Here is a 27,711-nt window from a genome sequence, read left to right on the forward strand (position 1 = left end):
TTGTCAAGCTGCACACAGATATACAGGATGTCTCACAAGTTTGACTATTTGACTATTTTTTGTGCTGTGGTTCAACTCATCAGTAGTATTTTTGTTTTTCAGCAAATTTGGATGTTAATAACAGGTCCGTAAGTCTGTTTACAGTTTAAATTTATGAACACAAGTGAACGAGCTAAATTTTACCTCTTAACCTAGAAATAATTAAAGCAACCGAATGTTCTGCTGTTAATTAGCCAAAAACTCGTGAAGTAAGTAATCAAAATCATTAATCAGTCACCTTAATAAAACTGCTGTCAGTTGCGTGCTTTACAACACTAGAGCGATAAATTTCGAAACCAATGACGTAAAGCTTGTACTGCACACGTATATTTATTTTAACACCTTGGGGGATTTACCTCTTCCAGACAATTCTAGAGATAAATTAGATCTGCAACGGACCTCGATGCAGATCTAAGTTATTTAGCTGCGACCACTTACCGCTAATTGCTGGGTCTTAGTTACAAATAGGTATCTGTTGCACTGCAAATGTGACGTAGTTCCAAATAAATTACTCCATCTACAATGAGACTTTGTAAAAGAAGTCTCCTTACAAAATTGGATGTATTTCTGGTCGAAAAAGGCATGAAAACACTTATCTAAATAATGGAATTTGCCGTTGCAATTACAATTAATTTGAAACTAATTTGGACCTTATTACTGAGTTTTGTTTTGAGGGACAATTAGTAGTGTCAGCTTTGACAGCACGTAACTTGGTTATTTTGATAGTTACATAATTCTAGTTTGGACTACTGTGTAGCCCTTAAAATTTCCTTTAAACAGCCTATTAGAATGTTGTAGTAAATGGTACCAATTAGGGAATTATTGCATTGAAATCACAAAAGTGATATCAGGTTAATAGTGTTAGGTTTGGCAGCTCATAACTTGGTTATTTTGATAGTTACAGAGGTGTAGTTTTGACCACTGTGTATCACTTCAACTTCTCTTCAAATCCCGACTAAAGTGCTACAGTAAACAGGAACAGTTAGGGAGTAATTGCATTGAATACACCGAAGTGGTGTCAAATTAGTAGTGTCACTTTTTGGCAGCTCATAACTTGTAGTTTTGAAAGTTACAGAGTTCTAGTTTTAACCACTGTGTACTCCTTAAAATTCCCTTTAAACAACCTATTAGAATGTTGTAGTAAATGGTACCAATTAGGGAATTATTGCATTGAAAATACAAAAGCGATATCAGGTTTTTTAGTGTTAGGTTTGGCAGCTCATAACTTGGTTATTTTGATAGTTACAGAAGTGTAGTTTGGACCACTGTGTATCACTTCAAGTTCTCTTCAAATCCCGACTAAAGTGATACAGTAAATAGGAACAGTTAGGGAGTTATTGCATTGAATACACCAAAAAGGTGTCAGACTTTTTGGCAGCTAATAACTTAGTAGTCTTAATAGTTACAGAGTTCTAGTTTTAACCACTGTGTAGCCCTTAAAATTCCCTTTAAACAATCTATTAGAATGTTGTTATTGCATTGAAAACCCCAAAAGGGATGTCAGGTTTTTAACAGCTCATAACTTGACTATTTTGACAGTTACAGAGTTGTAGTTTTGATCACTGTGTAGCCCCAAGAATTCTCTTTATTTCCTGTGGCTGTCGAAGGAGTAATAAAACACTAAAAACTGAATAACATAAAAAGAAAACAATCACTTATCCTAACTATTAAAAATGTAATGTCTTGGACGCTTCTTAGCTTGATTGCTTTTTACTATATTGAACAACCTTTATCGAATTTACAGCCAATTTTCAACTAGAGTGTGAAACAAAGTATTGGAACACTTAATTACAGAAAAGGTCGAGAGAGAGGAAGTAAATACTTGCTGGAGAATTTGTTTTGTAGCTGCTCTAGCCGGAAGATGAAAAGAACGGTGAAATTTACTAGTTCTCTTGTGCTTTACGAAACGTACGAATCAAGGATGGATCTACAACGATCGTTGCTTGAGATTGGATTGCCTTGAACGGTTAAGTTTAACCCTCTACTAGGAAAGTAACTATACGGAAAATCAAAGTAAATTAGAATAACGTTACAGCTGTACAAATTTGCATTGTTGCCATAGTTTGAAAAAAGGTCGTAATATCACCAATCCCACTGTATATTACAATACAGAATGGCGAACGTAACATGAGTAACTTCACCCAATCTTGTAATCTGCGATAAAACATAAATACATTTTATTTTCAGTGAATCTACCGGGGCTGACAATTTAAAAGTTGCTTAGGGCACGTTCCTATTTTGACGAAATAAACACAGACGAACAAAGAAAGCCCCAAACACTCGGGAATAACTCCAGAAAAAACCTGCCAACCTTCTCTATTCTCCACCGATAAATTTTCTTCTCGTTTCTTCTTAGTGACGTTCCTTCCTAAATCCATTTTCTTATGACCTATTCGGCTATTTAATAAATTTAGGCTGTTGGCATTTTCCATACATTTCTATTCAAAAAAAGATGGTTTTTAGTGTAAAGAAACAAGTTTATCAACTAGTGCAAGAGTAGTTGTGTTTCACTGAAGAATTTTCTTTAACATACGTGACCAATGAGTTCCCATTTAATACAAATCTTCTGAGTATCTTCCATTCTACACTTAAATTTTATAACTTCTTCAAAACAGAAACTAATTGAAAGTGTTCTCTCATCTCATTATGCGTCCATATTAACCAGCTTTAGCTTAGAAGTTGTGTTTAGAATGATTTTTCATTACATTTAGCTTTCAAGTTTATTTCCCTGTAACATCTTGACTAAATTAATTTTAGCTTTATTTTAATAAAAGCTAAAAACGTTTTAATAAAATCTTTCTTTAATCCTTTAACGGTAATCTCTTTCCAATTCCTTGTCGCTAAGTTAATTCCAATTTCCTGGAATTGGTTCGTTCAAACGAGATATTAGAGATTAATTGAAGTTTTCTGGAAATTTGAATGCAACCCTGACTGGAAAAGCAATTAAAATTCAATCCAGAAAGTTTCTGCAGATTTACTTGATTGATTGATAATATTAAAATAGAAACTAGTCTCACCTCGAAGAAAATCCATCAGACAACCTTCGTCAACCCCCCAAATCAATCAAACCGCAAATTTTGCAACATCGCGCCCTTAAATGCAAACACCCTTTTCAGTCAAACTGCCTGAAAATACTGGTAATTTGAGTGGAGAAAATTTGGTAACCGCTTATCCAAAAAGAATTCTAAGTTATTAATGTCACCCCCTTGAAACTACCCTCTAAAATCAAATTAAAATTATTGTTAACCGTAAGCATAACTTAACACATAATACGTAAATATAACGTTGTATGTAGCTACGAAAAGTGGTACATTAACACTAATTATAGGTTACTAATACTACAACAAACAACTTTGACAATTATGACATTTTAAATGCTGTTTAGGAATGTGTGGACAGTGATTGGTCAAAAAAGCAGCATTTAGCTTACTGCTTTTGTTTGACCAATCACAAACTACTCTACCAACAATGCTGTGATTTACAAAAAAAGATTGTTTTTTTTTCAAGCGGTCTAAAATATGCTTATTATTAACGTGAACTGCCAGCGTAGAAAGACTACATTATGTCACTAGTACAATAATGAATTTTCATTGTTGTACTAGTAAGTAAATAATGTCAATATTGTCATTTTTGACGCATGCGGTTTGTGTGACATTGACATTTTGAGTTTATTGAGGTTTTGGCGAAGGAAATGAGGTTGTGGTTGTCACAATAAATCTGTCGATATTTTGCAATTTGAAGTGAAAATCGCCTGAAAAAAAAATGGTTGTACAACTTTGACAGTTCGTGACTTATAAACTGAGCTGTAATTTTACTGTCAATATGTCACAAACTGGCCATTTTGAATTTTGAAATTTTTAACTTGGAAAAGTTGCCTATTGACCTAACCAGTCACGTGACCAAGTTTGACTATTCTAACTTTGACAGTTCGTGTGTTTAAATAAAAATTATGTGTGGCTATATGGAAAAAAAAAAGTATACAAAATCCAGAAAAGTTTCAAAAAAATTGCATTTTTAGCTTTTTGTCACTACTCTTTGTTATCTCGTGTTTAAATTATCATAAATAATATAATTTAACTAGGCAGTCACGTGAACACTGTCATAAATGTCAGAAACACGTTTTATATCGAATACTGCAAGAAAACTTTTCTAAAGCCGGATTTTTGTAACTTTTGATCACAGTTTGACAATTTTGACGTTAGCGACAGTTGTTATCTGGTTCTAGGACACTATTTAGCTAGACAATCACGTGACCACCGTTAAAATAACTGTTATAAATCTCGGAAACACGTTTTGTTTTGAAAACTATGTTAAACTGTAGTTCTTGCAAATTCTATGTAAATTTTGACAGTGACAATTATCACGTGGTTTTTGGAAGATAATTTAGCTAGACAATCACGTGACCACTGTCAAAATAACTGTCATAAATCTCGGAAACAAGTTTTGTTTTGAAAACTGTAAGAAAACTGTAGTTCTTGCAAATTCTAGGTAAATATTGAGAGTTTTGACAGTGACATTAATCACGTGGTTTTTGGAAGATAATTTAGCTAGGCAGTCACGTGACCACTGTCACAAATCTCAGAAACACGTTTTATATCGAATATTACAAGAAAACTTTGCTAAACCTGGATTTTTGTAACTTTTGATCACAGCTTGACAGTTTTGACGTTAGTGACAGTTGTTAACTGTTTCTATAACACTATTTAGCTGAACGGTCATGTGACTACTGTCAAAATGATTGTAATAAATTTCAGAAACACGTTTTGTTTTGGAAACTGTGTTAAACTTCGCTCAGTTGTCTGAACACAATCTTCTGAGCTCAGCACAATAATCGCCTCTTACTACTCCTAGTAACATAATATACTATTTAACCGTTATTTCCTATAGAAAGTGCTTATAAACTATCCCAAAAACAACGTGTATAATTGTAATAATTGCTTAGTGGTAAAACGAGAGCCTAATCCATATTTGCATTATCAAAGCGTCCAATTCAGTTTCTTGGCGTACCGCTAAGCGTTAAAAGCTAAAAATGAAATATTCTCGCAATTTACGTTTAATGACTCTATCCGAATAATCTCCGGAAATAAATGGGAGACTTTAGGATTCGTTTAGGGATGCATTTAATTAAAAATTGCAAACAATAACGGGAAAAAGTGCAGGATTATCGGCCACGGAACATTTTAGATGTATCAGAAGAATGGTATTTTTTGCAGACTATTGACATGCATAACGTCATTTAGTTTGACTTTCTCTATACTTGAACTGCACAAATGTTTCTGTTTTATTTTTAGCTTTCAGCTTTGACCAAAAAACGTGAAATTTTATAGAAAGAATATAACCACAAATTGAGTATAATACAGTTTAAACTGTTACAGGAGCTCTAATCACGACCTCTCAATCACAACCCTCGAGCATGTAATGGACCAACTTAATGTACAGTTTTCGCCCTTTCTGTTAGTTTTACAGGAAACTTTAAGTGAGTTTCCTTGAACATTTGTTACTTTGTTCGAGTTTTAGTTTAGGAACAACACACAAAAGGGCTCCAAAAAACATACCAAAGGCGTGGTAAATTAAGCTCTAAAATATCCAAGTCACTTGATGGCGAAACAGTTTTTCCTGAGGGCCTCATTTCGGGCTTGACACGAGTTTAAGCAATTAATTTGAATATTAAGTTTCCGGGAAAACATACAGGGTGTAGTTAGTTGTTCAATTTAGATAAAAATTGTTAAATTTTACCTGTATTTACCTTGTTTTTACAGTTCGAATAAAAGTTGTAATAATAATAAGTTGTATACTCGTTTAATTTAAACAACTTTTTTGTGGTGTTTTCTCCGAATCCCTAAACCGCAATATCTTGGAGCTATCTAACTCAATAAATACCGGTTACAGTTGCAGAAAACCGAGAAAACCACTTTAAAAAATGGCTGCCTGGGGCATAGAAGAGCATTCCTTGCAGCTTCCTTCATGCGAAATGCCTAGTCGTGTACGGATGAGTTAGTAAATATTCTACTCTAAGCAAACTTCAATATTCTCGTTCTTTTATTCCGGCTGTGTTTCCCGGTTTGTTGCTTATTGTTTTCGCCGCAACTTTGAAAGAAGTTCCTTTATATTAACGTGACGGTGTTGATGAGAAAAACCGTCTAAAAGTAGGTTTTATGACCTGAAAAGTTATTCCTGTATGTTTAGATTCTCCTTTGTCAAAATAATACAAATTTAAGTGATTTTCATCATATTGTCGTCTTCAAGCACTCATTTTTTTATTATCTATTTCCCGGGACTTAAGTATTTAAATTCATTCTTTTTAACGTCAGTTTGTGACTTTTCCAGAAGCAGCTTCTATTGTCTGCATCCGTTCATGAATTTTAATATCCAGGTTTCAACTAACTTTCCCAATTAGCATCAACGGTTTAAATAAAAGTTTTTTGTTTCAAAAAACAACAAAGTTACGTACACTTTTCGTCTGTATCAGCCATGTTAGCTAGAAAGGTTTAGTTTGCATATTCTCCTAGGTAAGTTAGCATTTAATTTGGAGATTTAAACTTTACTGTTGAAATGCAGTTTCTAAGGTAAAATGTTGTTCAAAGTCATTTAGTATAACTTTCAGCATACAAGCAAAAATACACTTGAGACAGCAGAAAATCATGTTTATCAGCTTTTAGATATCGATTAGCGTTCTCGACGTCAGAACGTGTTAAAATAACTCCCCAAAGAATAATCTTTTAACGTGCTTACGTCGTACTTTCGTCAGTTTTTGCTTTACGACCGTTTCCGAGATAATTATGAATCGGCTCGAGAAACTCGAGCCGATTCATAATTATTACCACTTGTTTTGGTTTGCCGCTTTCTAGAGGGCGAAATATCGAATGAGATTGCCCTTAAGTTTATTATAATTGCATCTCATTAAGCCCTTTAAATAGGATTTAAGACAAAGTTTGGTAATTAGTCTCTCTAGCTTCAAAAATATTTGAATATACTAACAATCAAAAGTCATCCATGATAAAGAAAAGAACTGAAATGGATAAATCCCTAAAATGGAAAGAAATCACAAATAAAATCGTTTTCCATTATTTACTGACTATAAACAAACGACCATCATAACCTATCAAGTTATGTAAACAATAGAGATTGCTTAGTTTTTTTAATTAAAAATCATATTTTTATATTTCTAGTTTGTTGGCTCTTAAGTCTGTTATAAGTGCATCTCATTAAGCCCTTTAAATAGGATTTAAGACAAAGTTTGGTAATTAGTCTCTCTAGCTTCAGAAATATTTGAATATACTAACAAAAAAATAACTGAAATGGATAAATCTCTAAAATTGAAAGAAATCACAAATAAAATTGTTTTCCATTATTTACTGACTATAAACAAACGACCATCATAACCTATTAAGTTATGGAAACAATAGAGATTGCTTTGTTTTTTTTATATTAAAAATCACATTTTTATATTTCTAGTTTGTTGTCATAATATTCACTTTGATCGAGTCACACATTTCTTTGCTATCAGATGTCATTACACAATTTTCTATTTAGAGTTCTTTGGCACTTTCAAAATGATTTTAGATGTCTCTGACAAAAAGTTTAAGGACATTTGTAGCAGTCTTTAGCAGTTTTAAAACGTTTTCAGTCCAAAAGGTTTGATTAGACTTATGCTAATTTTAAAAAAATCTTTGAAGTTTAAGACACTTGTAAAAAATTGTAAAAAAAATGAAACGACACTTGTAGTGGTCTCTGATAAATATTTGGGCGGTTTTCAGTACTATTTAGAAGTTTTTGGCATTTTCAAAATGCTTATAGTAACCTACGACATCTTTAGAAAATTCTTGGAAGGTTAAAGATTGAAGGTTTTGTATTTTAAAGCTTCTGATTTTGTTTTTTTTTATTACATTAGGAGTATTTAGAGACTTAAAAATAATTTTAAATACTTCTGGTAACTTTAAAATAACTTTGTAAGATTCAGGACTCTTGTAGAAACCTCCGGAAATTTTTCAGTAGCATCCAGTAGTTCTAAAACATGTTTGTAAGATTCAAAACACTTGTAAAGCCTTTTGGTATTGTTTGAGAGGTTTTAATTAGTAATTAAGAGTTGTAACAAATGAAACAATTTCAAGAAATTCTTAGAACGTTTTGGACTTTTGTAGAAGCTTCTACCAATTTTTGGACGGTTTTACGCATTTTCGAAATGATTTTAAAAGTTTCGGAAAAATTTGAAAAATATGGTAGATTTAGGACATTTGTAAACATCCTGTTTGATAAATCCAATTTACATTTTCATCATACTTGATGGTTTTCATATTTACTATACTGGAAGTGTTACTTTTCCGGTTAGTTTTTTTAAAAAATCGTAAATTATTATCTATAAGAGTGCCTTAAACAAAAAGCCTATAATTTTACGAGCTTTGACGATTCAAAACCTGCAACAAAGAATAACAAGCTGTAATTTTAGGTTAGGTTTCTCAAACCTATAATCATTCCAAGACCCGACAAAAGTAATGAATATTTCAAAACCTACATTAGTTTCCTTTACAACTTCACAGTAAAACTGTCAAAGTGGAATGAAAAATCATTTTTTATTCATACTCAGGAATCACAAAGTTTTAATCCTTGAAAAGAAATAAGAAATCCCATTATCAGGAAAATTATATAGTAGAACTGTTCCAAATTAAACTCCAAGGCTATAAAAACTCTCTACTATTTCGTCGGAAAATACGGAGAATAATAAAAAACCAAACGAAAATATTTGACGAATTCCAGTGGAGATAGAAAAGCTTCTTTTTGTGTCCGAGAAACTGTAAGAACGGCATTTTATTTAGAGCTGGAGCTCCCAACAAAAACAAAATACCGCGGGGCATTGTTTATGGAATACCAATGAATTCCCATATTTTGTTCGAGAAGGATTTTTAATGAAAAAAGGAAGATAACCGAGTATTTTGATATATTCCACTTTTTTTTTTCACGTTTAGGTGTAGAAAATTGTCATTTTTTTGAGTGAAAATTGGTTACATTATTTAACAGTAAACCGACTCCATTTGGCAAGGAGTTTAATGGACCCTTCGTTAAATAATCCTGTTTCCAAATTAATTCCATTAACCCAAAAGACGTCCGAAGCGAGTTTAGAGGAAACTTTTATAAAAGGTTTATCTAATTTTTAGTTCGGAACCGAAATTGAATTAGGTTTCGCCATTGCAACGCTCCCTATCAATGTTACACTTCTTTTGGTAACCAATTCGACCTCAAAGGCACTGTTTAGCTGCAAAAGTTAAGTTAACCCCCGTGCATGTAATATATAGATCGACGGATGCCTTGACTGTGGTTATTTATACCGTTTTATCATAAAATCAATAAGGTAGAGGGAATAAAAAGGTGCAACATAACACATAAAATATGTCTAAGTTTTTAGTTGTTTATTGTCCTAACTATTTTTCCTAGAAAATTCAACTTATTTTGGTTGATGTACTTCCCTCCTAATTTGCTTTGATTTATCGTATACACCTTACTTATCCTCTCAAAGATTGCGTTTTAACAGCAAAAATGAAAAGCGATAAAACGGAGCGGAATTATTTATGAGATAGTATAACCGAGAACGTCATGAATTCCCTATTCCATTCAATAGGGAGATGTACGATCACTTGGGACATATAATGTCACAGATATTTTCACCCGGAGCTTTCCATTTAAATTCGAATAGGTGCGGAGGATGCTTTTTGCTGGTTATGCCACCGAACGTATCCGGAAAGATTGTGAAAAATTTGGAACAAAATATTGCACAAACTGAGCATCAGAGAAATATGCTCAAAAACATTTTATTACAAAACTCCCCGCCTTCATCACTCTGAGTGTGTTTGCTATTTAAATGGAAATAAGTGTTACTGATACGAAAATTACGATTATTGCTCTTCCTTTGGGTCATAAAAATACGATTTGTCTCTCTTTAATGCAGCCACTTTAAGTGTAACACTCTCTCTTGATGTACGCGTTATAAAGCCATTTTGCACTATCATGAATCAACGTATTCCACCGTAATAAAACTAGTTCTTTGTCTGGCAAAGTGCTGTCAATCAATGACAGACTGCATATTATTATGCTAATGGTTCCAGCTGGCGGATTTCAGATTTCCATATTTCAAGAAAGCACGTTTCGTATCAAGTCGAACAAAGCTGCCATAATCTCCCAGTCTTATTGTCATTCCGGTGAGTAATTACGGAACGTCTGTAGTCTAGGTTAAAGGCTGCATTGTTTTCTCGCCTTTAAGGTTAAAAAGTCGGTTTTCGAGTTTAAAAGTTAACAGACTGATTATGTATGATATGGAATCCTGAGGGAAACCACCCAAGGGCAACCCTAATCCCCAAATAATTGCCTTTTCCTGGAAGACGTCCCCAGACAAAACGTAATTAAATTTCTGCGGATGGAATCAGTGAACCCAAAAAGGACGGAATCCTTAAATAAAACCAAACCAGACTTCTGTTTTAATGTCATGGACGTCTGGCCTCACAAAAATAAAAAGTCGTGTTTGTTCCTAACTTTCTTGTGCATGTACACACAATTTATGATATTCTGCAATGTCAAGAAGACAAATCTGGAAGGTTTAATTTATTTTTTAAATGGCTTTTGTGGCTACGCTTTGTAGTTATTTTCAGTAAAACACTAAAAAATTTCATCTGAAAGATAAAGCAAAAAATTATTGGGAGGTTTGTTTGTCTCTAATACCCTCTATAATTTTCCTCGTCAAAAAAAGCATCACAAATGATCGTATTATTGTGTGAAATTTGTGTACACTTTGAGGGTTAGTACAGTGGATATAGTTAAACATTAATTATGCTTAGTCAGAGCTTTACAATTTTCATAATAATAATTAACTGTAAACAGCTTCGAAACCGCAATACAGTTAATTAATTTCAGAGATAACAATGCCCAATTAACACCAAATGGCTCATTTATATTCGTAAAAGTTGCTGTTTCTGACTAAGTCTGTAAATTGTTTAATTTCCAGAGATAACTTTTCAAGCAAAACTTAAGGATTGACAAAAATAACGACTCGTGAAACATTTTGCCCTTCTGATATTAACACGTGCCCCCAGTGGGCCAATCAGGAAAGAAAAAAACAGCACGATATCGACTCTTTTAACGCGATCGAACTTAAATTGCTTTCGTTTTACACGAAAACTTTGACGTACGATAAAAAGACTTTTTGCAGGACCTACAAGGAACTTCCTGTCACCGTAATTTACCAGCAGAAAAAGGGCCTTAAACACAAAAGGCCAGGGCGGGGAATAATTGGCAGCAGATGGTTTCTTCAACAGTTTCGAGCTAAATCGAGACGTATTTCCTTGTTGTCGCCTTTACCAGTTCTTCGCATTCAAATTGTCACTTTATCAAGTTCTATTGCACGAATTGTATACATCCCGAGGGATGAACCCTTTAGTATATTGAGGAACTTGCCGATTTTAAATTTATGTGCACGCTCTCGCTCATTGAACCGAAAAAAGGGGCTCCGGCGTCTCAGTCTCTATTCAAATTCGTCTTTGTCGCAATTTATGGGACGGTTTTAGGGCTAAATTTGCCAAAATGGGTCTTTAGGGTACCGTTACGACTCTATTAATATCAGAACTTCATATTTTTTCCTTGTTACGGTGTAATCCAGTTCAAATATTAGATGGATGAGGGTTAGGAGTTTTTGAATTGTCTCGAGTTACACGTTACTGACCCTTAAACTAATGCAAATGCACAGTTTGCCCAAAATCCCACTTTAACCACTTTGCTGCAGTTTAGGATCATGAACTAAGGATTCCCCGTTTTGTTTACAGTAGTTTAGAAAATAGTAGTAATTCCACCTATAATTAACCCTTTAATGCATTGTTAAGCAGTTAATAAGGGTTTAGCTTCTAATGCAATTCCAATCGGCAATAACGATACCTTATTAAAGTCATTCCTTGCAATTATGTAGCAAATTGCTTGGAGCACCTCATATTAACGGTTTTAATCGAGTTTAGCTGAGCGTTAAACCTTATCAAGTTGCTGTCTCCAAGCAATTCTAATTAAAAAGTCGTTTGAAGCGGCAGTATTATGTGGGTTATTAAGGTTTTAATTTCCTAAGAAAGTAATTCTCTGGTTGTGGAGGGTTTTAACAATACAAACTTCTAGGAATAGCAGTGGATCAATATTTGCCGCAATAGAGGTCAAAACTGGGCTTTTAAATAGGACGTTTCATTACTCTAAAATAAACTTGCAATTAATCTGAGGTATTTGATCGATTTGCAATTTATTACTATATTAAAATTGATTTAGGGTTGTAATTTTGGCAATTTGATATTTTGTGTTTTAATTGGTCAGCGTAAAATCAATCAATGTTTTGTAGAAGGTTAGAGCAAAGGTTACTCGTTTGTCTAAGAAATCTTTTAGGGCTCAATTCTGGAGTAACTGGAAGTATTGTACTATCAATTCCCCCTTCCAAATCACCTGTCCGTAGCCTTAGTTCCGATTGATGGAGCTTTTGTAACGCTAACTTTCTATAGAATGTCGAGTAATCAATATTTGGCCAAATTTAGGTCGAAACTCTTGGGGGAGACCTTTTAGGGCCGGTTTATTATGCTAAATAGATTTTCAATTAAACTTTCTCGGTATTTACAGCAATCTATTGTTAATCTATCTTAGCAAACACAAAATTCTGTCAACCAGAACACACAATGAACTTTATTAAACGATTGCTTAACATAGATAACATTTATGGGTTCTCTTAAAAAATGCAAAAGTGTGTTTAACCTCTATTAAGTCTGGTAATGCCATAATCACTCCATGTCAAGTAAACATAAAACCTTCACACTTTTACAACCAACATAAAATGCTGTCGGCCGTAAATTCCGCATTAGCATTCGTCGTCTTTAAGATTATGTAGTTTCAGTAGAAAATCGGAATTTGTAACACAAAAGAATGCAGAGATTCGCACAAAATATGGTTTAAAATCATATATTCCGCTCCTAGACTGGCATATAAAACCGTTTGCTTTATTGTACCCCAGACGTATATCTTGCAGTATATAAGGATGTTCTGGGTTTTTTTAGGTAAAAACCTGTAAAATGTTTAAAAAAAAAGGAATTACTGTTATGAAGTTAAATATAAATTAGACCGATCAGGGCTGGGAGTATTCTAACAATTTCCCAAATTACTACTTTTTTTTTACTGTATGATATAAACTGTATTATTTCCTTATTTCTGTGTAGTTTAGTCTATAAATCAGCGTCTAAACCAACAAAAAGTCATTTTAATACATACGCCATAATGACTTTTTATTGTTTTCGTAATGAAGGGGCCCAACGGAATCCTAATGGCGTCAGGAAATAAAACAACGGCTAAATTGCCTTCTCCTAAAGATTTACGAGCCGGTAACCAGTGTTTCTCCAGTTGAAACCAAACAATACACGAAGTTTCCGTTTTGTTGCCGAACCTCAGCCTAAGTACCTTAACTATCTTGTTCGGCGCCGACTGAAATTAGATACAAACTGGCTAAATTACCTGGGGAATGGCGAATGAGTCGGTTGTTTATGGTTCGAATGATAACATTCGTTTGGGTAATGACTAACTTTCAGTTTAACTCAGCGTTTTACTTTGTTCTAGTTTAAGGAAAATGTGTTTACCAGTGAAAAGTTTAGAAAATTTAGTTAAAAAGCATTATAAAATTGTCAATACAGAAAATGACTAAATGTTGCAATTTAGTCTAAAATAGAGTCGAAGGACCAATGTTGTCCAAATTGTTTTCTCTCATCATTTGATATAGTCAATATTTTAAAAAAAGTTTGAAGTTATGTCTCATTTTGGTTTAGTTATGGATAAACAGACGTTTACCAAACCTACCAAAACTCTTTTTTTGCCAAAGGCCTCTAGAATTATTGTGAAAATGGTGGAAGCCTCCAAATACTACTTAAACCTTTGCCAGGTGCCTTTAGAATCACATTGAAGTTACCAGAGCATTCTAAATTCTACTGGAACTCTTTCAAGAATTGTCAGAGTCCTCTAAATCCTACCAAACCAGAATAATTACTAGAAGCCTCAATAAATCTTCTAAACCTTCCAGGAATCATTTAAAATTGCCAGATGCCTCTAACTACTGCTGCAAACCTGCCAAAAATTGCCGAAAGTGTCTTAAGCATTTTAAGAATTTGTAAAAATTCTCAAAAACCTCTAGAATCTTCCTGAAAATGACAAAAACCTCCAAATACTACTTTAAACGTCCTTCAAATTGCTAGAGGTTTCTAGAATCATAATGAAATTACCTGAGCATTCTAAATTCTACTGGAAACCTTCCAAGAATTACCAGAGGCTTCTAGAATCGTTTAGAAATTGGCAGAAGTCTTCAAATACTACTTAAAACTGTCAAAAAATTTCAAGCTTCTTTAAATAAACTAAAACTTTCGTTTGTTAGATAATATAGTAAACTATTTAAAATACAACCTCTTTGAAAATATAGAACACAACTCTGAAACTTATATCAGCTAACAACTAGATCAATTAATTGAACAATTATAGTTTCCTAGTTAATTTCAGCTATCAGATGCACTCCTGCAGAGTAAACCGCTATGGATCAGATAACATCTCGTGCAGGTCTTGTTATGGAGAATAATCTGGCATAGTAACCGGAGTCTAACAAATGCGTTCAACTCCAAAATTGCGTAATAACAGCGAAACCCCTAAATCACAAACGATTATTCATTACGCAAGTTAATAACTCATTAACTGTCGTTGGCATGCTTTTGATATCATAAAATATCGGTGGCAAAGCAAAGCAGGGAAAATTTATTTAGGTTTGAAAAAACTAAAAAAAACTTTTTTTCTCGCGGTGTTTAATGATTTTCAAACGCCACAGGGCTTCCGAGTTGTAGGGATTTTTTGAAAACCGAGGCTAAATTCGACAGGATCCATAGTTCCAGAGGCAATATCCTGCGGTCGCTATCGAACAGAAACATTCAATTTTTCGTTAATGAATTCCGCCCAATAAAAAAAAAGTGGCAGAAACAATTTGCAAAGCGATAGACTCGGCAATTTTCCGTTGAAACACACCTAAGAAATGGGATTTTATATCCGGAAACGCGATATTCCCGAAGCCGTGGTAGTAATATATACCCAAAATAATAGAAATCTGGAAGATTTGCACAACGGAATGGGTCGTTTAAAAAGATGGAGCGTTTTGAAACCCTTCGGGATGGGTACTATGCAAACTAGGCGGATTTTTTCTTCCCCTATATATTTTTGATGTTCCTAGACGGATGGAATTTCAAAGGAGCAATCAAAATTCATTGCTCCAAGATTGAATATCAAATCAAGGTAATTGATTACTTTTTTTCTCAATATCGCCTGTCAAATATTGCAAAATTGAAATCTTCCAACCAAGAAGGAAATAACCGATCTTTGATGCCGTTACAGCAAATTTCAGCCTGAAATTTGTTGAAATTGTTTCATTTAAGGCACTTTCCTTGCTTTCAATTGTGGTTTATTACAGTCTGAGTGAGGTTTAAGAAAACTATGTTATAACTACAATTTACAGCAAATTTCAGGTTTGCAACCCCTGAATCGCAGGGGAAAAACAATTCAATACTTCCATTGAAAAATGGTGTTTTAAAGGTTTTCAGCCACTTAAACTAGTAGTTTTAACTAAAGAAAATGCTTTAGGGTTTAAAAATAACCAGTTTAAAGCCATGAAACTAGACTTTCAGTGGTATTTCTCCAAAAATTGGCAAATCAGCCATTTCAGCACATTTCATATATAACCCTGTAGAGAAATTATACACAATACTAATAACTATAAATAAATTCTATTTTTAAATTGCGTTTCTATATATTTACGTTTAGTGATAAAGTGAGTTAATCATCAAATTGAAAATCAAATTTTTGGTCACGTGACAGCACAAAAGCTACGAAAATGGACGTGATAATCAGTGTGAAATTTCTTCAAGCTTCTTGAACATCACGTGATGATAGTGACTTTTCAGGTCACGTGACAGTATCACAAATTAAATTTGAATTATTCTACAAAAAATCTTTATACGAAGGTAGAAAAGGGAAATCTTGTTATGCAAAGAAGCAATAGAGAGAAACCAAGAAAATCTAGCAGAAGAATAAATAGAACAAGCTAAAAGAAGGTGGAACAAGACAAATTAAAATTGATTTTAAATCGATAATGATGGTTTTTCCTTTCAAGTTTTTGTAGGGTCAACAAATAATCGGTAAACATCCCTATTTGTAGGCTAACAGTCTGGAAAAACAATGGTCATCTATTACTCTATGGATTGCTTGTACTTGCAGTCTCTTAGTCTCTTTTATTTTTGCCTGCACATCTGGTTAACGAAAACGAAAAACAGAACGAGGGGGGGAAAGAAATTAATGGAAACCACGTGAAAACTTGAGCTATTAATTCCACCCAGAAGTTGCCATATAATCAAAATCTAATCAGCCAAACAGTGGTCGATAATCGAGCAAACGTCGGCCAGAACAACGTTATTCCAACTGGGAAAAATAGCGTCCAAATTCGAACAAAAGCAATTAGTTAGCGTGTTGGGCTATCTTGTGAATATTTGCTAGAAAACCAATTAAAATGATGCGATTTTAAATCCTGAGTAATTAAATTTTCATCGAAATTCGATCCAGTTGATTCAGTTTCGTTTGGACGTGATTAATAATTTGTTCAAATATTTTCATAACTGCGGTCGTTACTTAATGGAATTCCCTTTTGCATATTTGAAGGTATTTTGTGATCAACTTTGCCTGAATGGTAATTTGGAAATCAATCCTCCTTTGTATTATTTCCCACTTCATTTAGTTCAATTACCAATCATTATTAAACAATTGTTACACACACACACATACACAAAAATGTTTGTATGTTGAGTGTAAGTATACTAAAATAACCCTTTACACCATTGTCAGTTTTTAAAGTCTAATATAAAAGCACCAAATACTGAAATTCTCAGAAAAATATCATCTCAATCTCAAAGAAAAAAAAACCGTAATTTTCATTATTTTCAAACTTATTTTATTACTTTCTAGACTCGTGTGTTAAATAGCTAATAAAAGACAGTTTTTCCCAAAATTTTAAGTAGTCTAATAAAATTTTGATGTTCTGTTACTTAATCAACACTTCAGCTTTGTAATAGCAGCGATAACAACACGAAAATCTAATTACACGAGTAGCGGAGCAACGTTAAAATATAATTTCAATTCGTTTACGAAACTCGGATAACGTAAATCAAAATGGATTGGACAGCTCATTCCGTTTCCGAGATTATTAAATTTCAAACCGAAACTAAGCGGATTGCCCAAGTTTTCTTGTATAAACCCAAACTATTTGTTTTGTTCAAATTTTGTGCTTTTTACATTAAAACTGACACTTTTCTCAATAAACTGACGAGTACAGTAACGAAACGTTATTCTACGTTACGTTAAGTTTTATGTTACTGATTCGGAAAAGTTTATTTTGCGTTGTCAAAGTATTCCTAATTTTCTGGCAACACACCTGCAGAGTTGCCAAAACGACCATATTGCTAATTTAGTACTAAATGTTTGCAATGTTGCTATTTAGGCCATTTTGCCTAAAATTGCTTTAACAATTTTTATTCCTGCACTCTGGTTACGTAAATAGCGATTGTATTGAATTTAGGCTTTATTTCCAGGTATTCGACAGTAATGGTGTGCGGATCAATCATCCTCATAGGATTTCTGAGCATCGCTACGATAGCTTCGGGCCTAAACCCCAGGAAGAGGGACGTTGCGGATTCGATTGTTTTCGATGCTAACGTAAGTGAAATTGAATTGGAATTTAACCGATTTCGAATTGGAATCTACAGAGTGTTTACAATTTGTAATGTTTGAACGATTTATTGCATTTATTCAACCATTTTCAAAGTTTCCTAAAAGTCATCAAAACTGTGACGTCAAACCAATTTAGCTTGATGTCCTTTAACTAGAAACTTGGCTTTAGCCTCATATATTATCCAACAATGCGAGTAATAGTCGAATTTAACAGCCATAGAAAAATAAAAAGGGCCTCGGAGCAGTTTAAAAGCTGGTTATTCGAAACGCTATCATCCGACACAAAGGGCGGTGTCTTCAAGATAAATTGTGTGCGATTAATGTAATTTTGAAAGAAATGACTCGCTTTAAATAAGGAACGTTGTTAAAACGCTTTTGGGTTATACGACACTTTCTTGTCTCAATTTTATTAAGCTGAAAATGACGATTTAGAAGAACACTGTAGTATTTTTCATGTCAAAATTTACTTAAGCATTTCCAATACTTTAAAATGCTGACTGCAACCTTACCGAACGTATTATTAATAAAAATCTGGAACCGCCTCTAAAAAAAATAGAGCAAAAAATCAAACCGCTGATAAAATCCCGACGAAGTCGTTATTGGACTTTGCATGCTCTTTATTTTGCATTTTTGTGGAAATCTTTCAGTTTTTCAGTCTGTTTAATATAACGACTGCGCCATCGAATTTTCCACAGGTTGCTCGCCTTCATTAGCATCCAAGTTCACCCCTCCCGAAGCAAATTCGTTTTGAATGCAGCTGGAAATGGTTTCCAACTGCTGCAGCTATTTTAAAAGCACCTTTATTAAAACACTAAAAAAGAGGTTATAACGAGTTTACGCGACACAAAGCGTTTTCAGCTTAAATACAGTTTTATCTGAATAACGCGTGGGTAAAACACACACAAATCCAAACAAACTCGATGATTCTAAATATGTGACACAATTCGAATTTTTTCCGTGCTCTATCCCGGTTTGTTTGGCTCTAGTAAATAAGGGAGTCGTCAGTGTTTGCTCTAAAAATTATTAGACTGTGAAGGACTACAAGTTGATTGGTTTACGTATGTTAGCAGAAAAGGGTATGTTGCAAAACAAAAATGCTTAGTTTGTCGTCAGAATTTCAGTTTTTTGTTAATACTACTAAACTACCTAAAACCGGAAATAAGTTTTTCCTGAATAAGTATTGAAAATATTTGACACCCTGTATCATTTTAATAGTCTTCCATTTAAGCTACAGGGTGTCGAGAACCCTTGCTTGTCGATATGTATCTTTAAATGAACAACTCTATCATACGCCAGAGTTCTGCTAGAGTACTAGCTCACCCTGTATATTGGTGTGTTTTGGACGTAACACATCAATGTACAGGGTGGTTCGGGAAAAGTGAACTGCCACTGCCCGTGAAGATAGAAGTTTATAAGATTATACAGGGTGGTCCAGTTTTAAATGTCAATAATTCACCAATCCATAGCCAATTAAAAAATAAGTTGACATTCATTATGTCATTTTCTTGAAAAGTGCTTTCTAAGGAAAATACAGTCCTTCAAATTTCTGTTTAAAAAATCATGTCATAACTGTCAGACCGTTGGAGCAATATTGATCAAATTTGGAACAACCACTTTATTACACGTTATTACGGTCAAAGACCCAAAACTAACCTAACCCAATTTAAAAATTGTCTTGGAAACGGAAAATTCACTTAAGAAGTTTAAAAAACATTATTGTAGCCAGTTTTCATAGTTTCCAGACAAACTGAAAGACTTTAGTTTTGAAAATTGACTTTTCATGCAAATCGAGAGACTTTAATACTGAAAATTGACTTGTAGACATAAAAACTACTTTTTCAACAATTTGTTACTACAAATTCATACATTTAAACCTTAAAAATTGACTTGAACCCCAAAATGTGACTGAACTAATGAAAAGTGACATCAGAAGCTTAAAATTTGCATTTGAAGTAAGTTTTCATAATTTGAAGACAAATTTCAATATTTTAGTCTTGAAAATAGTTTTAGATGCAGGACATTGACATTAGATTCATGTAAATTGTCTTGAAAACGAACTTTTCGTGCTTTTTACTTTGCTTTTAATTTTCTTCGAATTCTGGACTATTTTTAGTGCTTCAAAACTGCTTTCAGCTTGGAAAATCGAGTTTCAAGACTATCTTCACCAAGTTATTGACATAGCAAACTTAAAAAACAATTTTTACATTCTTCATAGACTTAAAATGGTATTCCAAGCTTTGTCACTATTACATCGACTTCTAGACACCTCAGTGCTAAAAATTCGGGTATTTCTTAATAAACTAGACTGTTTTTAGTGTTTTAAAGCTGTTTTCAGTGCCTCAAATCGAGTTTCAAGACTATCTTTACAAAGTTTTTGACTTATCAGGCCTAAAAACCAGTTTGTCCACTGACCATAATCTTGAAAATGTTATTTCAAGCTTCTTCACTATTAAATTGACTTCTACACTCATAGGTGCAATAAATTGTAGCACCTCTAAGAAATTCAGACTGTTTTTAGTGCTTTTTAAGACTGAAAAATCGAGTTTAAGACTATTTCTAAAAGTCAAGTTTCTTCAGTAATAAAAGTAAAAAATTTTGGTACCAAATGCTACAATAATAGTCTTGAGAACTAATTTTTAGAAATAAAATAGTCCGAAAGTTTAATTTACTTCTTGACTTGTTGAAAGTTGAAGAAAATTGAGTTGTACACCAATTAAAGTCTTGAAAATATACTTTTGGACTCTCTTTAGTCCTAGTAAGGTCCGTTCTAGCATTAAAAGTCAACTTTTATATTATTTTTAGTAATAAAAAATGAGTTTCATGCACAATACAATCTTTGTCTTGATTTCTGGACTTTTTTTAGTTCTTGAATGCCAGTTTCAGACACTCAACCAGGATAGCAGTCTGAGAAAGCGAATCATAAGACCATTCGTAGTATAAAAAAGTTTTTAGACTATTCAGTACAAATTTGGACTTTCACAAGTCTTGAATGTTCAGTTTTAAACTATAAAACGATTTTTTAAAATGAAATTTGAAGGACTGTATTTTCTTTAAGAAGCACTTTTCAGGAAAATGACATAATGAATGTCAACTTATTTTTTAATTGGTTATGGATTGGTGAATTATTGACACTTAAAACTGGACCACCCTGTATATTTATACTTTTTCTAATAGCGTTTTAGTGTATTAGGTATTAGTATAGTATTAGGGGTGGTTTTTTACTACATTTTGAAATTTAATATCTCGGTAACATGAATAACTAGAGAGGCCAATTTTTTGCTCGTTTTGTAGATTTTTTTATACTTTTTCTGATGGAGTTTTAGTGAAATCTATAAGAGTTGAAATAAAAAAGTTAAAATAATTAACAAACTGATAATTCTAAAAAACATTTGACACTAAGAAAAGCTGATAATTTTAAGTTATGGTGACTTTTACCTCGGTAAATGGTCTTTAACAACTAACCTTAATGGAAACCAATCCGCGAAACGTCTTATTAAGAAAGTTTTCCCTTGTGCAAACAAATTTCTCAGCGTCTTAGAAGTGTAGCCAGTTTTCCATTATGCACTAAACCTCCGACTGAGAGTTCCGGATGGCTTAGCCGGAAGTGAATTCCACTTCAGATAATAGAGCGGGATTTCAAATTAAGCCGTAACTTTTAATGGGTGCAACTCACTTTTGTGCAAGCGATCGCAAAACCGAGTAAGAAAATATTTATGATACTTGTTTGTAAACTTATTTTCTAACTTACAGAGAAATCTTCTTCAGTTTACTTCAAAGCTATTTTTGGTTGGAGTAACTTTGTGAGGTACAATCCTTAGATAGTTGGTTTCTGTCATCCTCTCTCATATTCCATCATCTAATATTCTTGTCCTTCAGAGGAAGCTTGATGAAACTGTTCTGTCATTTTTCAACTAAGACACTGCTCAAATTTGTTGTCTACGCAGTTTTGCTTCATCCAAGTAGTTCCATTTTTTTGTGTTTGAAATAGATGCTTTCCAATCGTTTGATGGATTATTTCCACCAACGTATTCATTCTATACGTTTTGTCACAAAGTTCCAAGCAATTCTCCAGAGGTCATGTTTCTTCTTTTCTAAATGAAACTTTAGACTCTTCAAAGTTCTTTCTTACTCAGGTTGACAACAATAATAATTTTAAAGACATTATTCACTAACTACATCTTTCTTCCTATTAAATTTGTGAGAAACACCCAAACCCTAAAGTCATTCAAAATTGTGTAACAACCACCCTAAAGTGTTAATGAAGAATCATCCCCTTTAACCTTTTGGAGTTGTTTGTAGTAAAAAAACAACCCCAATGGCGTAGTTTTTGGCAATTAATTTTTGCGGACGGCCATTAACGAAACAAAGGTTCCGAACTAAACAAACGGGGGGGTTGAAAATCGATTACGCCACTTCCCGGGGGTGATTTAATTGCAACAAACCGTGGCTTTTGTATCAAAATAATTTTTTCTCCAGTAATTCAAGAGCAAACGAACCTTAAAGTAAATTTACACTTGTCGACAATAACTTAACTGTGGAAGATAAGGGCGTAAGTTGAGTTTTGGGGGTATTGTCGCGTATTTGCGTGGGACTTAGGACAAAGTAGGCATTTTCTTGTTGTCTGTTCCCTAAGGAAATCGCCCTAAAAGGATTTAGAAGGGAACAGATCTTTTGCCAAATCCCAGCTTTGCTTTTCAGTGCTGACGAAACGCTTTAAAGGTATGTTGTACTGTAAACCTAAAGTTGCTTTAAGGGCCGGTGCTTTCACTTCCGGATAATTTCCATAGAAATAACAGAATTGATTAATAGTGGTGTCTGATTTCAAGGTTTCCACAGAAATTATCCTTAAAATAAAAGTATTCCCAAGTGAAACTAACGATCCTAAGTAATTTATCTCAATTATCTGAACTTCTAATAACCTTATTTTAATAAAATGTGCAACTGAAATCTCAATTACACAGTAAAATAAGCTGGATACTAAGCTTGTTGACATTATTTGCTGCTGCAAACTACACTACATTAAATGCTTGGTAATTAGCGTTTCCCAGAGAATTTGCTTTGCTAAAAGTTTTAAGTACTTTTTGATGAAAAGTGAGATTTTCATTTTACCTTTTTCTAATGACGATTTAGTAAAATTGATCGGAGATTAAATAAAAAAGTTACCTTTAAAAAATTGAAAAATTAACTCCGGAAAATAAAATTTTTGGACTGGATTGGATTTTTACATTTTTGTATTATTAAATAAAAAAAAATTAATTTTCCAATGCCAAACGGTACATGGTACCAGAAAAGTGTGTAGAAGGTAAAAATTGCATACATCGAGGTGTATTTGTGGTAACAATTTCAGACCTCTAACCTGCAAAGTTTTTGAGATATTGAGCAAAAACTGCAAAAAACGAGAGTCAACTTTGACGCCTTCTAGCGGCTAAACGGGGTAACTTAGCCGTGCCTGCTTAATGTCACGTGGTAGCCCCGTTCATTAGCTTTCTTTTGTTATACGGTGGTTTTATACAGGGTGTTTCAAATAAGCGAGTTATGAACGATTTTCTGAAAAAGTGCAAATAAGAAATTATAAGTTTGGTTTGTTGCTCAAATTTGGGACGCCCTGTATACTGATAGATAAGGAATAAAGTAGACGCAAATATCTACAAAATTCATATTTGGTATTTCTTTTTATAAAATGAAACTTAAACAAGTTACAAGGGTGTTAAAAATTCATTGAATCACCCTGTAAACTACCCCATTGTATTGTCAATAACTCGGTTATTTTCACAATTATATATACCAATTTGTAGCCCTTGAACTTGTCTTTTGACCACTTTGTATAGTGTTTTTTTCTAAAACGTCGAATAACTAACTTATTTACTGTTTTAACTGAGTTGTTTGTTGTAAAGTTTGATTTTGACAGTTTTTACTGTGACAGCCCATGACTCTGTTATTTTGACAGTTACAGGGTGGTTCAATATACCAATTTGTAGCCCTTGAAATTGTCTTTTGATCATCCTATATACCACATATAGTAGTGTTGTCCAGAAGGGAGAACATCTGTTCAATTAAACCAGATTATACTATATTTTTAAAAATTCATATTATTTTGAAAAGTGATTTTGTTTAATTTTTGTTAATTATATTTGAGTAAATTTTCTGAATTGCAATTAACTATTCTAAATTACCCTTGACTTTTTCTGAATTTGAAATAACTATTCTGAATTATACTTGATTCTTTCTGAATTACGGTTAGAAATGGTGTAGAATTTGACGTAAAATCCAAATATTTTTTTATTCAAATAAGTCCTACTTACTGTTAAATTACAGTGGTTCGATTGAAGTAAAAAATAGGTCAAAAAAGGAAAAACTGTGCAGACCAAAAAATGACAGAGCCAAGTGGATTTTAAATTGGATATTTGCAGAACATTGAAACAGATCATTTCGTTTGATGAACCGAAATCGGTTTTATTGTGCAGTTTCGCATTGTTACGGTCCTAAGCTTGTTAGCGCTCTGAACGAGAAAGTTTCCTATCTGTTTCCAGGTGAAGTGTGCTCTATCCAATCTGAGAACTTAAATGGAGCGCATAGTTTATAAATTCAGTTAGAGCTTTAGCATTTTTAAAATTATTACGCAAAAATAAATTCAATTACAAATTTTCAAGTGAAATACAAATTTCAGCCTTTTTTGTTTATTGCGTAGAAAATAATTAAATTATTGAAGTCAAATGTAAATACATTACAGTTTTACTACTGCATGTAACTGGTAACTTAATTACAATAAAAGCTTCAGAGTAATTGGTAATTGCATCCGAATCGTTCCGAGTAATTGCAATTGCAAAACCCCTGTAACAATACCATTATTAAATTTGCCTGGAAAGCTGACTCAAACCCTAAAACTAAATATGCTTAAACATAATCCGCAAATTCGTTAGCGATATCGGATAAAATTCGGAAATAAAATTCCGCATTTCTTCCTGAATGGAGACAAATTCAAATTTTCGATTCTTGAATAAAACATCCAGAGCTTGTCAGTTTCACGCAATTCGATCAGAAAGTTGTCTGTACAAGTTGGAAAAGCTTCAAAAAAGAGTTTTGATCCAAATTTTGATTATATCTTTGTATTAATAGAGTTAACCGTAAACAAATCTAAATTAAATGAGTTGAAATCACTAAAAAGGAATTGTATAAAATGAGATTTAATGCACAGTTTTCAGGAAATATAATTAAAAGTATCCTAAAGGTTTTTAAGCACTAATTGATCAGTTTTATAATGAGTCGAACTTTATTAAGCCCTCTTTATCATCTGCAGACTGAAAAAAGATTACTTTAAGAATTTTCCAGTTATCTTTAAGGGTTTTAATTAATCTTTATCAGTGCCAGTTTGGTGAAAGTTTCCATAAGTATGCAAACTCACATCTTTATCGATAAAACGAAAAGTTAATTTGAAAATGCCCCTTAAACACCTCACAACAGGGCGCCGAAGGTCTTCTCCAACTTCATTCAGCACGTCCCGGTAATTAATTTTAATTAGTCCGGACTTAATTGCGATTTCGAAGGACGCGCAACAATACGGTCTTTTTGTTGTTTTGTCCTCTAAATTTTCGTCGCGTTTTAACGGCGAAATCTCTTTAATAAAGCTCCGATAGTACTTAAAAATTCAATTAATCGGACACAAAAGGGGTGGAAATCTTTATTTAAATATTCCAGAAAAAATCTGTATTGTCGCCCTCTAACAACCACTTAATATTTATGGAAAAGTTCTTAAGGGTCGCAAAAGTTGAAATGAGTTTTTGCTTGTTAAGTGATTTGGTGATAATCATGCGGCTTCAGGTAATAAATCGATGTAATCCTGGAAGTTATAATTTAAAAAGTTTTCATCGCCTTGTTGCAGGTTATTGATTAAGGTGAAGAGGGCCATTTTGAGGATAATCACCCTTAAAATGTGCAAAATCTTTTTTAGGACGGTTATTAGTAATTCTGTTCTTATTTTGTACATCGTGTTGAATGAAATACAATATAAACCATTGTTGCAGGACGACACAATCTATCCTTGTCCAAATCCTTGCAGCTGCCCTCCGATAGCTGGGGAATGTACGGATTGTGGCCCTTGCCCTCGCCAATTGGGTGAACCTTGTACTGAAGAAAGCCCTTGCGACTTGCTTAAAGGGCTTGTTTGTCGTTATAGACATGGGGACAGCGATGGAGTTTGCCGAGGTAAAACCCTGTTTTTCCTGTCTTCAATTCAATCATTTTTTATGTTTTCAGAATCTTCAGGTGTACCTTGTGTGGTGTACAACAGAACGTACGAGCATGGTGAGACTTTTAATTTGGATTGTCGTACTCAATGTGTTTGTCAAGTAAGTTGTGTTAGTATTACGTTAGAATTGCCACTTTCTTGAATCACGGTGTAACTAAACTAATATATCTTTCGTTGAGACACCCTGTACATATTTTTACCTTACCAGGAAAATTTGACCGGTAAGTTACTGGTAAATTTAACATAACTGTGTTTCTGGCAGTAAGCAAATTTTAACACCGCTTTTCTCCCTGACTGTACCAAATTTTGTAATGTTTTTCATGTTATTGAATAGGAAAATTAACAAAAATTTCAAAAAATATACTTAAAACAGCCAATTTTTAACACCAAGTGGGTTTTACAGGCGATTTTGTCCCTGACAGTCCTTTCGAACTGTGTTTCTGGCAGTTCAAACTTTGGCATTGCTTTTCTCTCTGACTGTATCAAATTTTGTAGCGTTTTTCACGTTATTGAATAGGAAATTTAATGAGGATTTCAAAAATGTGCTTAAAACTGTCATTTTCCCACTCCAAGTGGGTTTTACAGGTGATTTTGTCCTTTACTATCCTTTCGAACTGTGTTTCTGGCAGTTCAAACTTTGGCATTGCTTTTCTCCCTGACTGTATCAAATTTTGTAGTGTTTTTCAGGTTTTTTAGGTTATTGGATAGAAAATTTAGTGAGGATTTCAAAAATGTGCTTAAAACTGTAATTTTCTCACTCCAAGTGGGTTTGACAAGCAATTTTCCCTTACTATCAATTTGTCAAGATGTGATCAAAGGTTGCAAAAATCGGGGTTTAGAAAAGTGATCTTGCAGTATTCGATACAAAACGTGTTTCTGACAGTTATTTTGACATTGATCACTTTACTGCCAGCTAAATTATCCTCCAAAAACCACTGTACAGCTGAAAAACAACCAAATTTCTAAAGTTTATAAACCGGAATTGTGCGGAACGAATACATTTTTATGGAAAAAAAGGGCCGGAACATTTATGTCTATACAAAAGTGGCAGCATATCCGAAGTTTTCCCATTAAATTTGACTTTTAAAACAAGCTGGGATAAAAAGGGCCTCGTCCTACGCGACGAACTTAAATAAACTGATGCTTGTTTGACTTTTATTTGTATAATGTGCGCAAAAAAAAAAACTGGAAAAATACACGATAAGTTATTAAAAAACACTGTACTGCATATGTTTCACAAATTTAAACGCCAGTTTAGTTAAACTTCGATAAAGACTAAACAAATCAAGCAAATGTCAAAATTAGGATAATAGAGGTATAAAACGCACAAAAAAAGCTAATTTTAATAGTTATGGAGTGATTCCGTCTGTCACAGTTGTCAAACTTTTTATTCGTGGAGGTATAAACTGATTTTTCTTACATTTCAAATGGTATCGACATGATCTGACCATTCAAACAGATCTGGACATCAAAACTTAATGTTTCCAACTTAGATCATTAAACTGACGATTTAGAACTGTTCGGACAACTTCGGGAAAGTTTCCTAACAAAAGCGGTCAGCGCATTTTACTAGTTCGCGAACACTTTAAAGAACTAATCTTAATCAAGAAATTCCGTTTTGTTAAACACGG

At 33.4% G+C, this 27,711-nt stretch overlaps 2 protein-coding genes across 5 annotated transcripts in view; one reads left to right on the forward strand and one right to left on the reverse strand.

Moving 5' to 3' along the window:
• LOC145732170 (DNA-3-methyladenine glycosylase-like) overlaps positions 1-27,711 on the reverse strand; it is a 139,730-nt gene that overhangs the window by 18,147 nt on the left and 93,872 nt on the right. The gene's annotated exons all lie outside the window — the stretch shown is intronic.
• Positions 1-27,711, forward strand: part of Ccn (cellular communication network factor protein Ccn) — a 38,544-nt gene that overhangs the window by 6,667 nt on the left and 4,166 nt on the right. For both annotated transcript variants that reach the window (XM_081984104.1, XM_081984103.1), the window contains exons 2-4: positions 17,697-17,820; positions 25,857-26,037; positions 26,089-26,180. In XM_081984104.1, coding sequence (XP_081840230.1) covers positions 17,710-17,820; positions 25,857-26,037; positions 26,089-26,180 — 384 coding nt within the window. In that variant the 5' untranslated portion in view covers positions 17,697-17,709. The remainder of the gene's footprint in view (positions 1-17,696; positions 17,821-25,856; positions 26,038-26,088; positions 26,181-27,711) is intronic.

This window comes from Ips typographus, linkage group LG7 (assembly GCF_016097725.1).
Source record: "Ips typographus isolate SLU linkage group LG7, UJ_Ityp_2.0, whole genome shotgun sequence".
NCBI classification, from domain to species: Eukaryota; Metazoa; Arthropoda; class Insecta; order Coleoptera; family Curculionidae; genus Ips; species Ips typographus.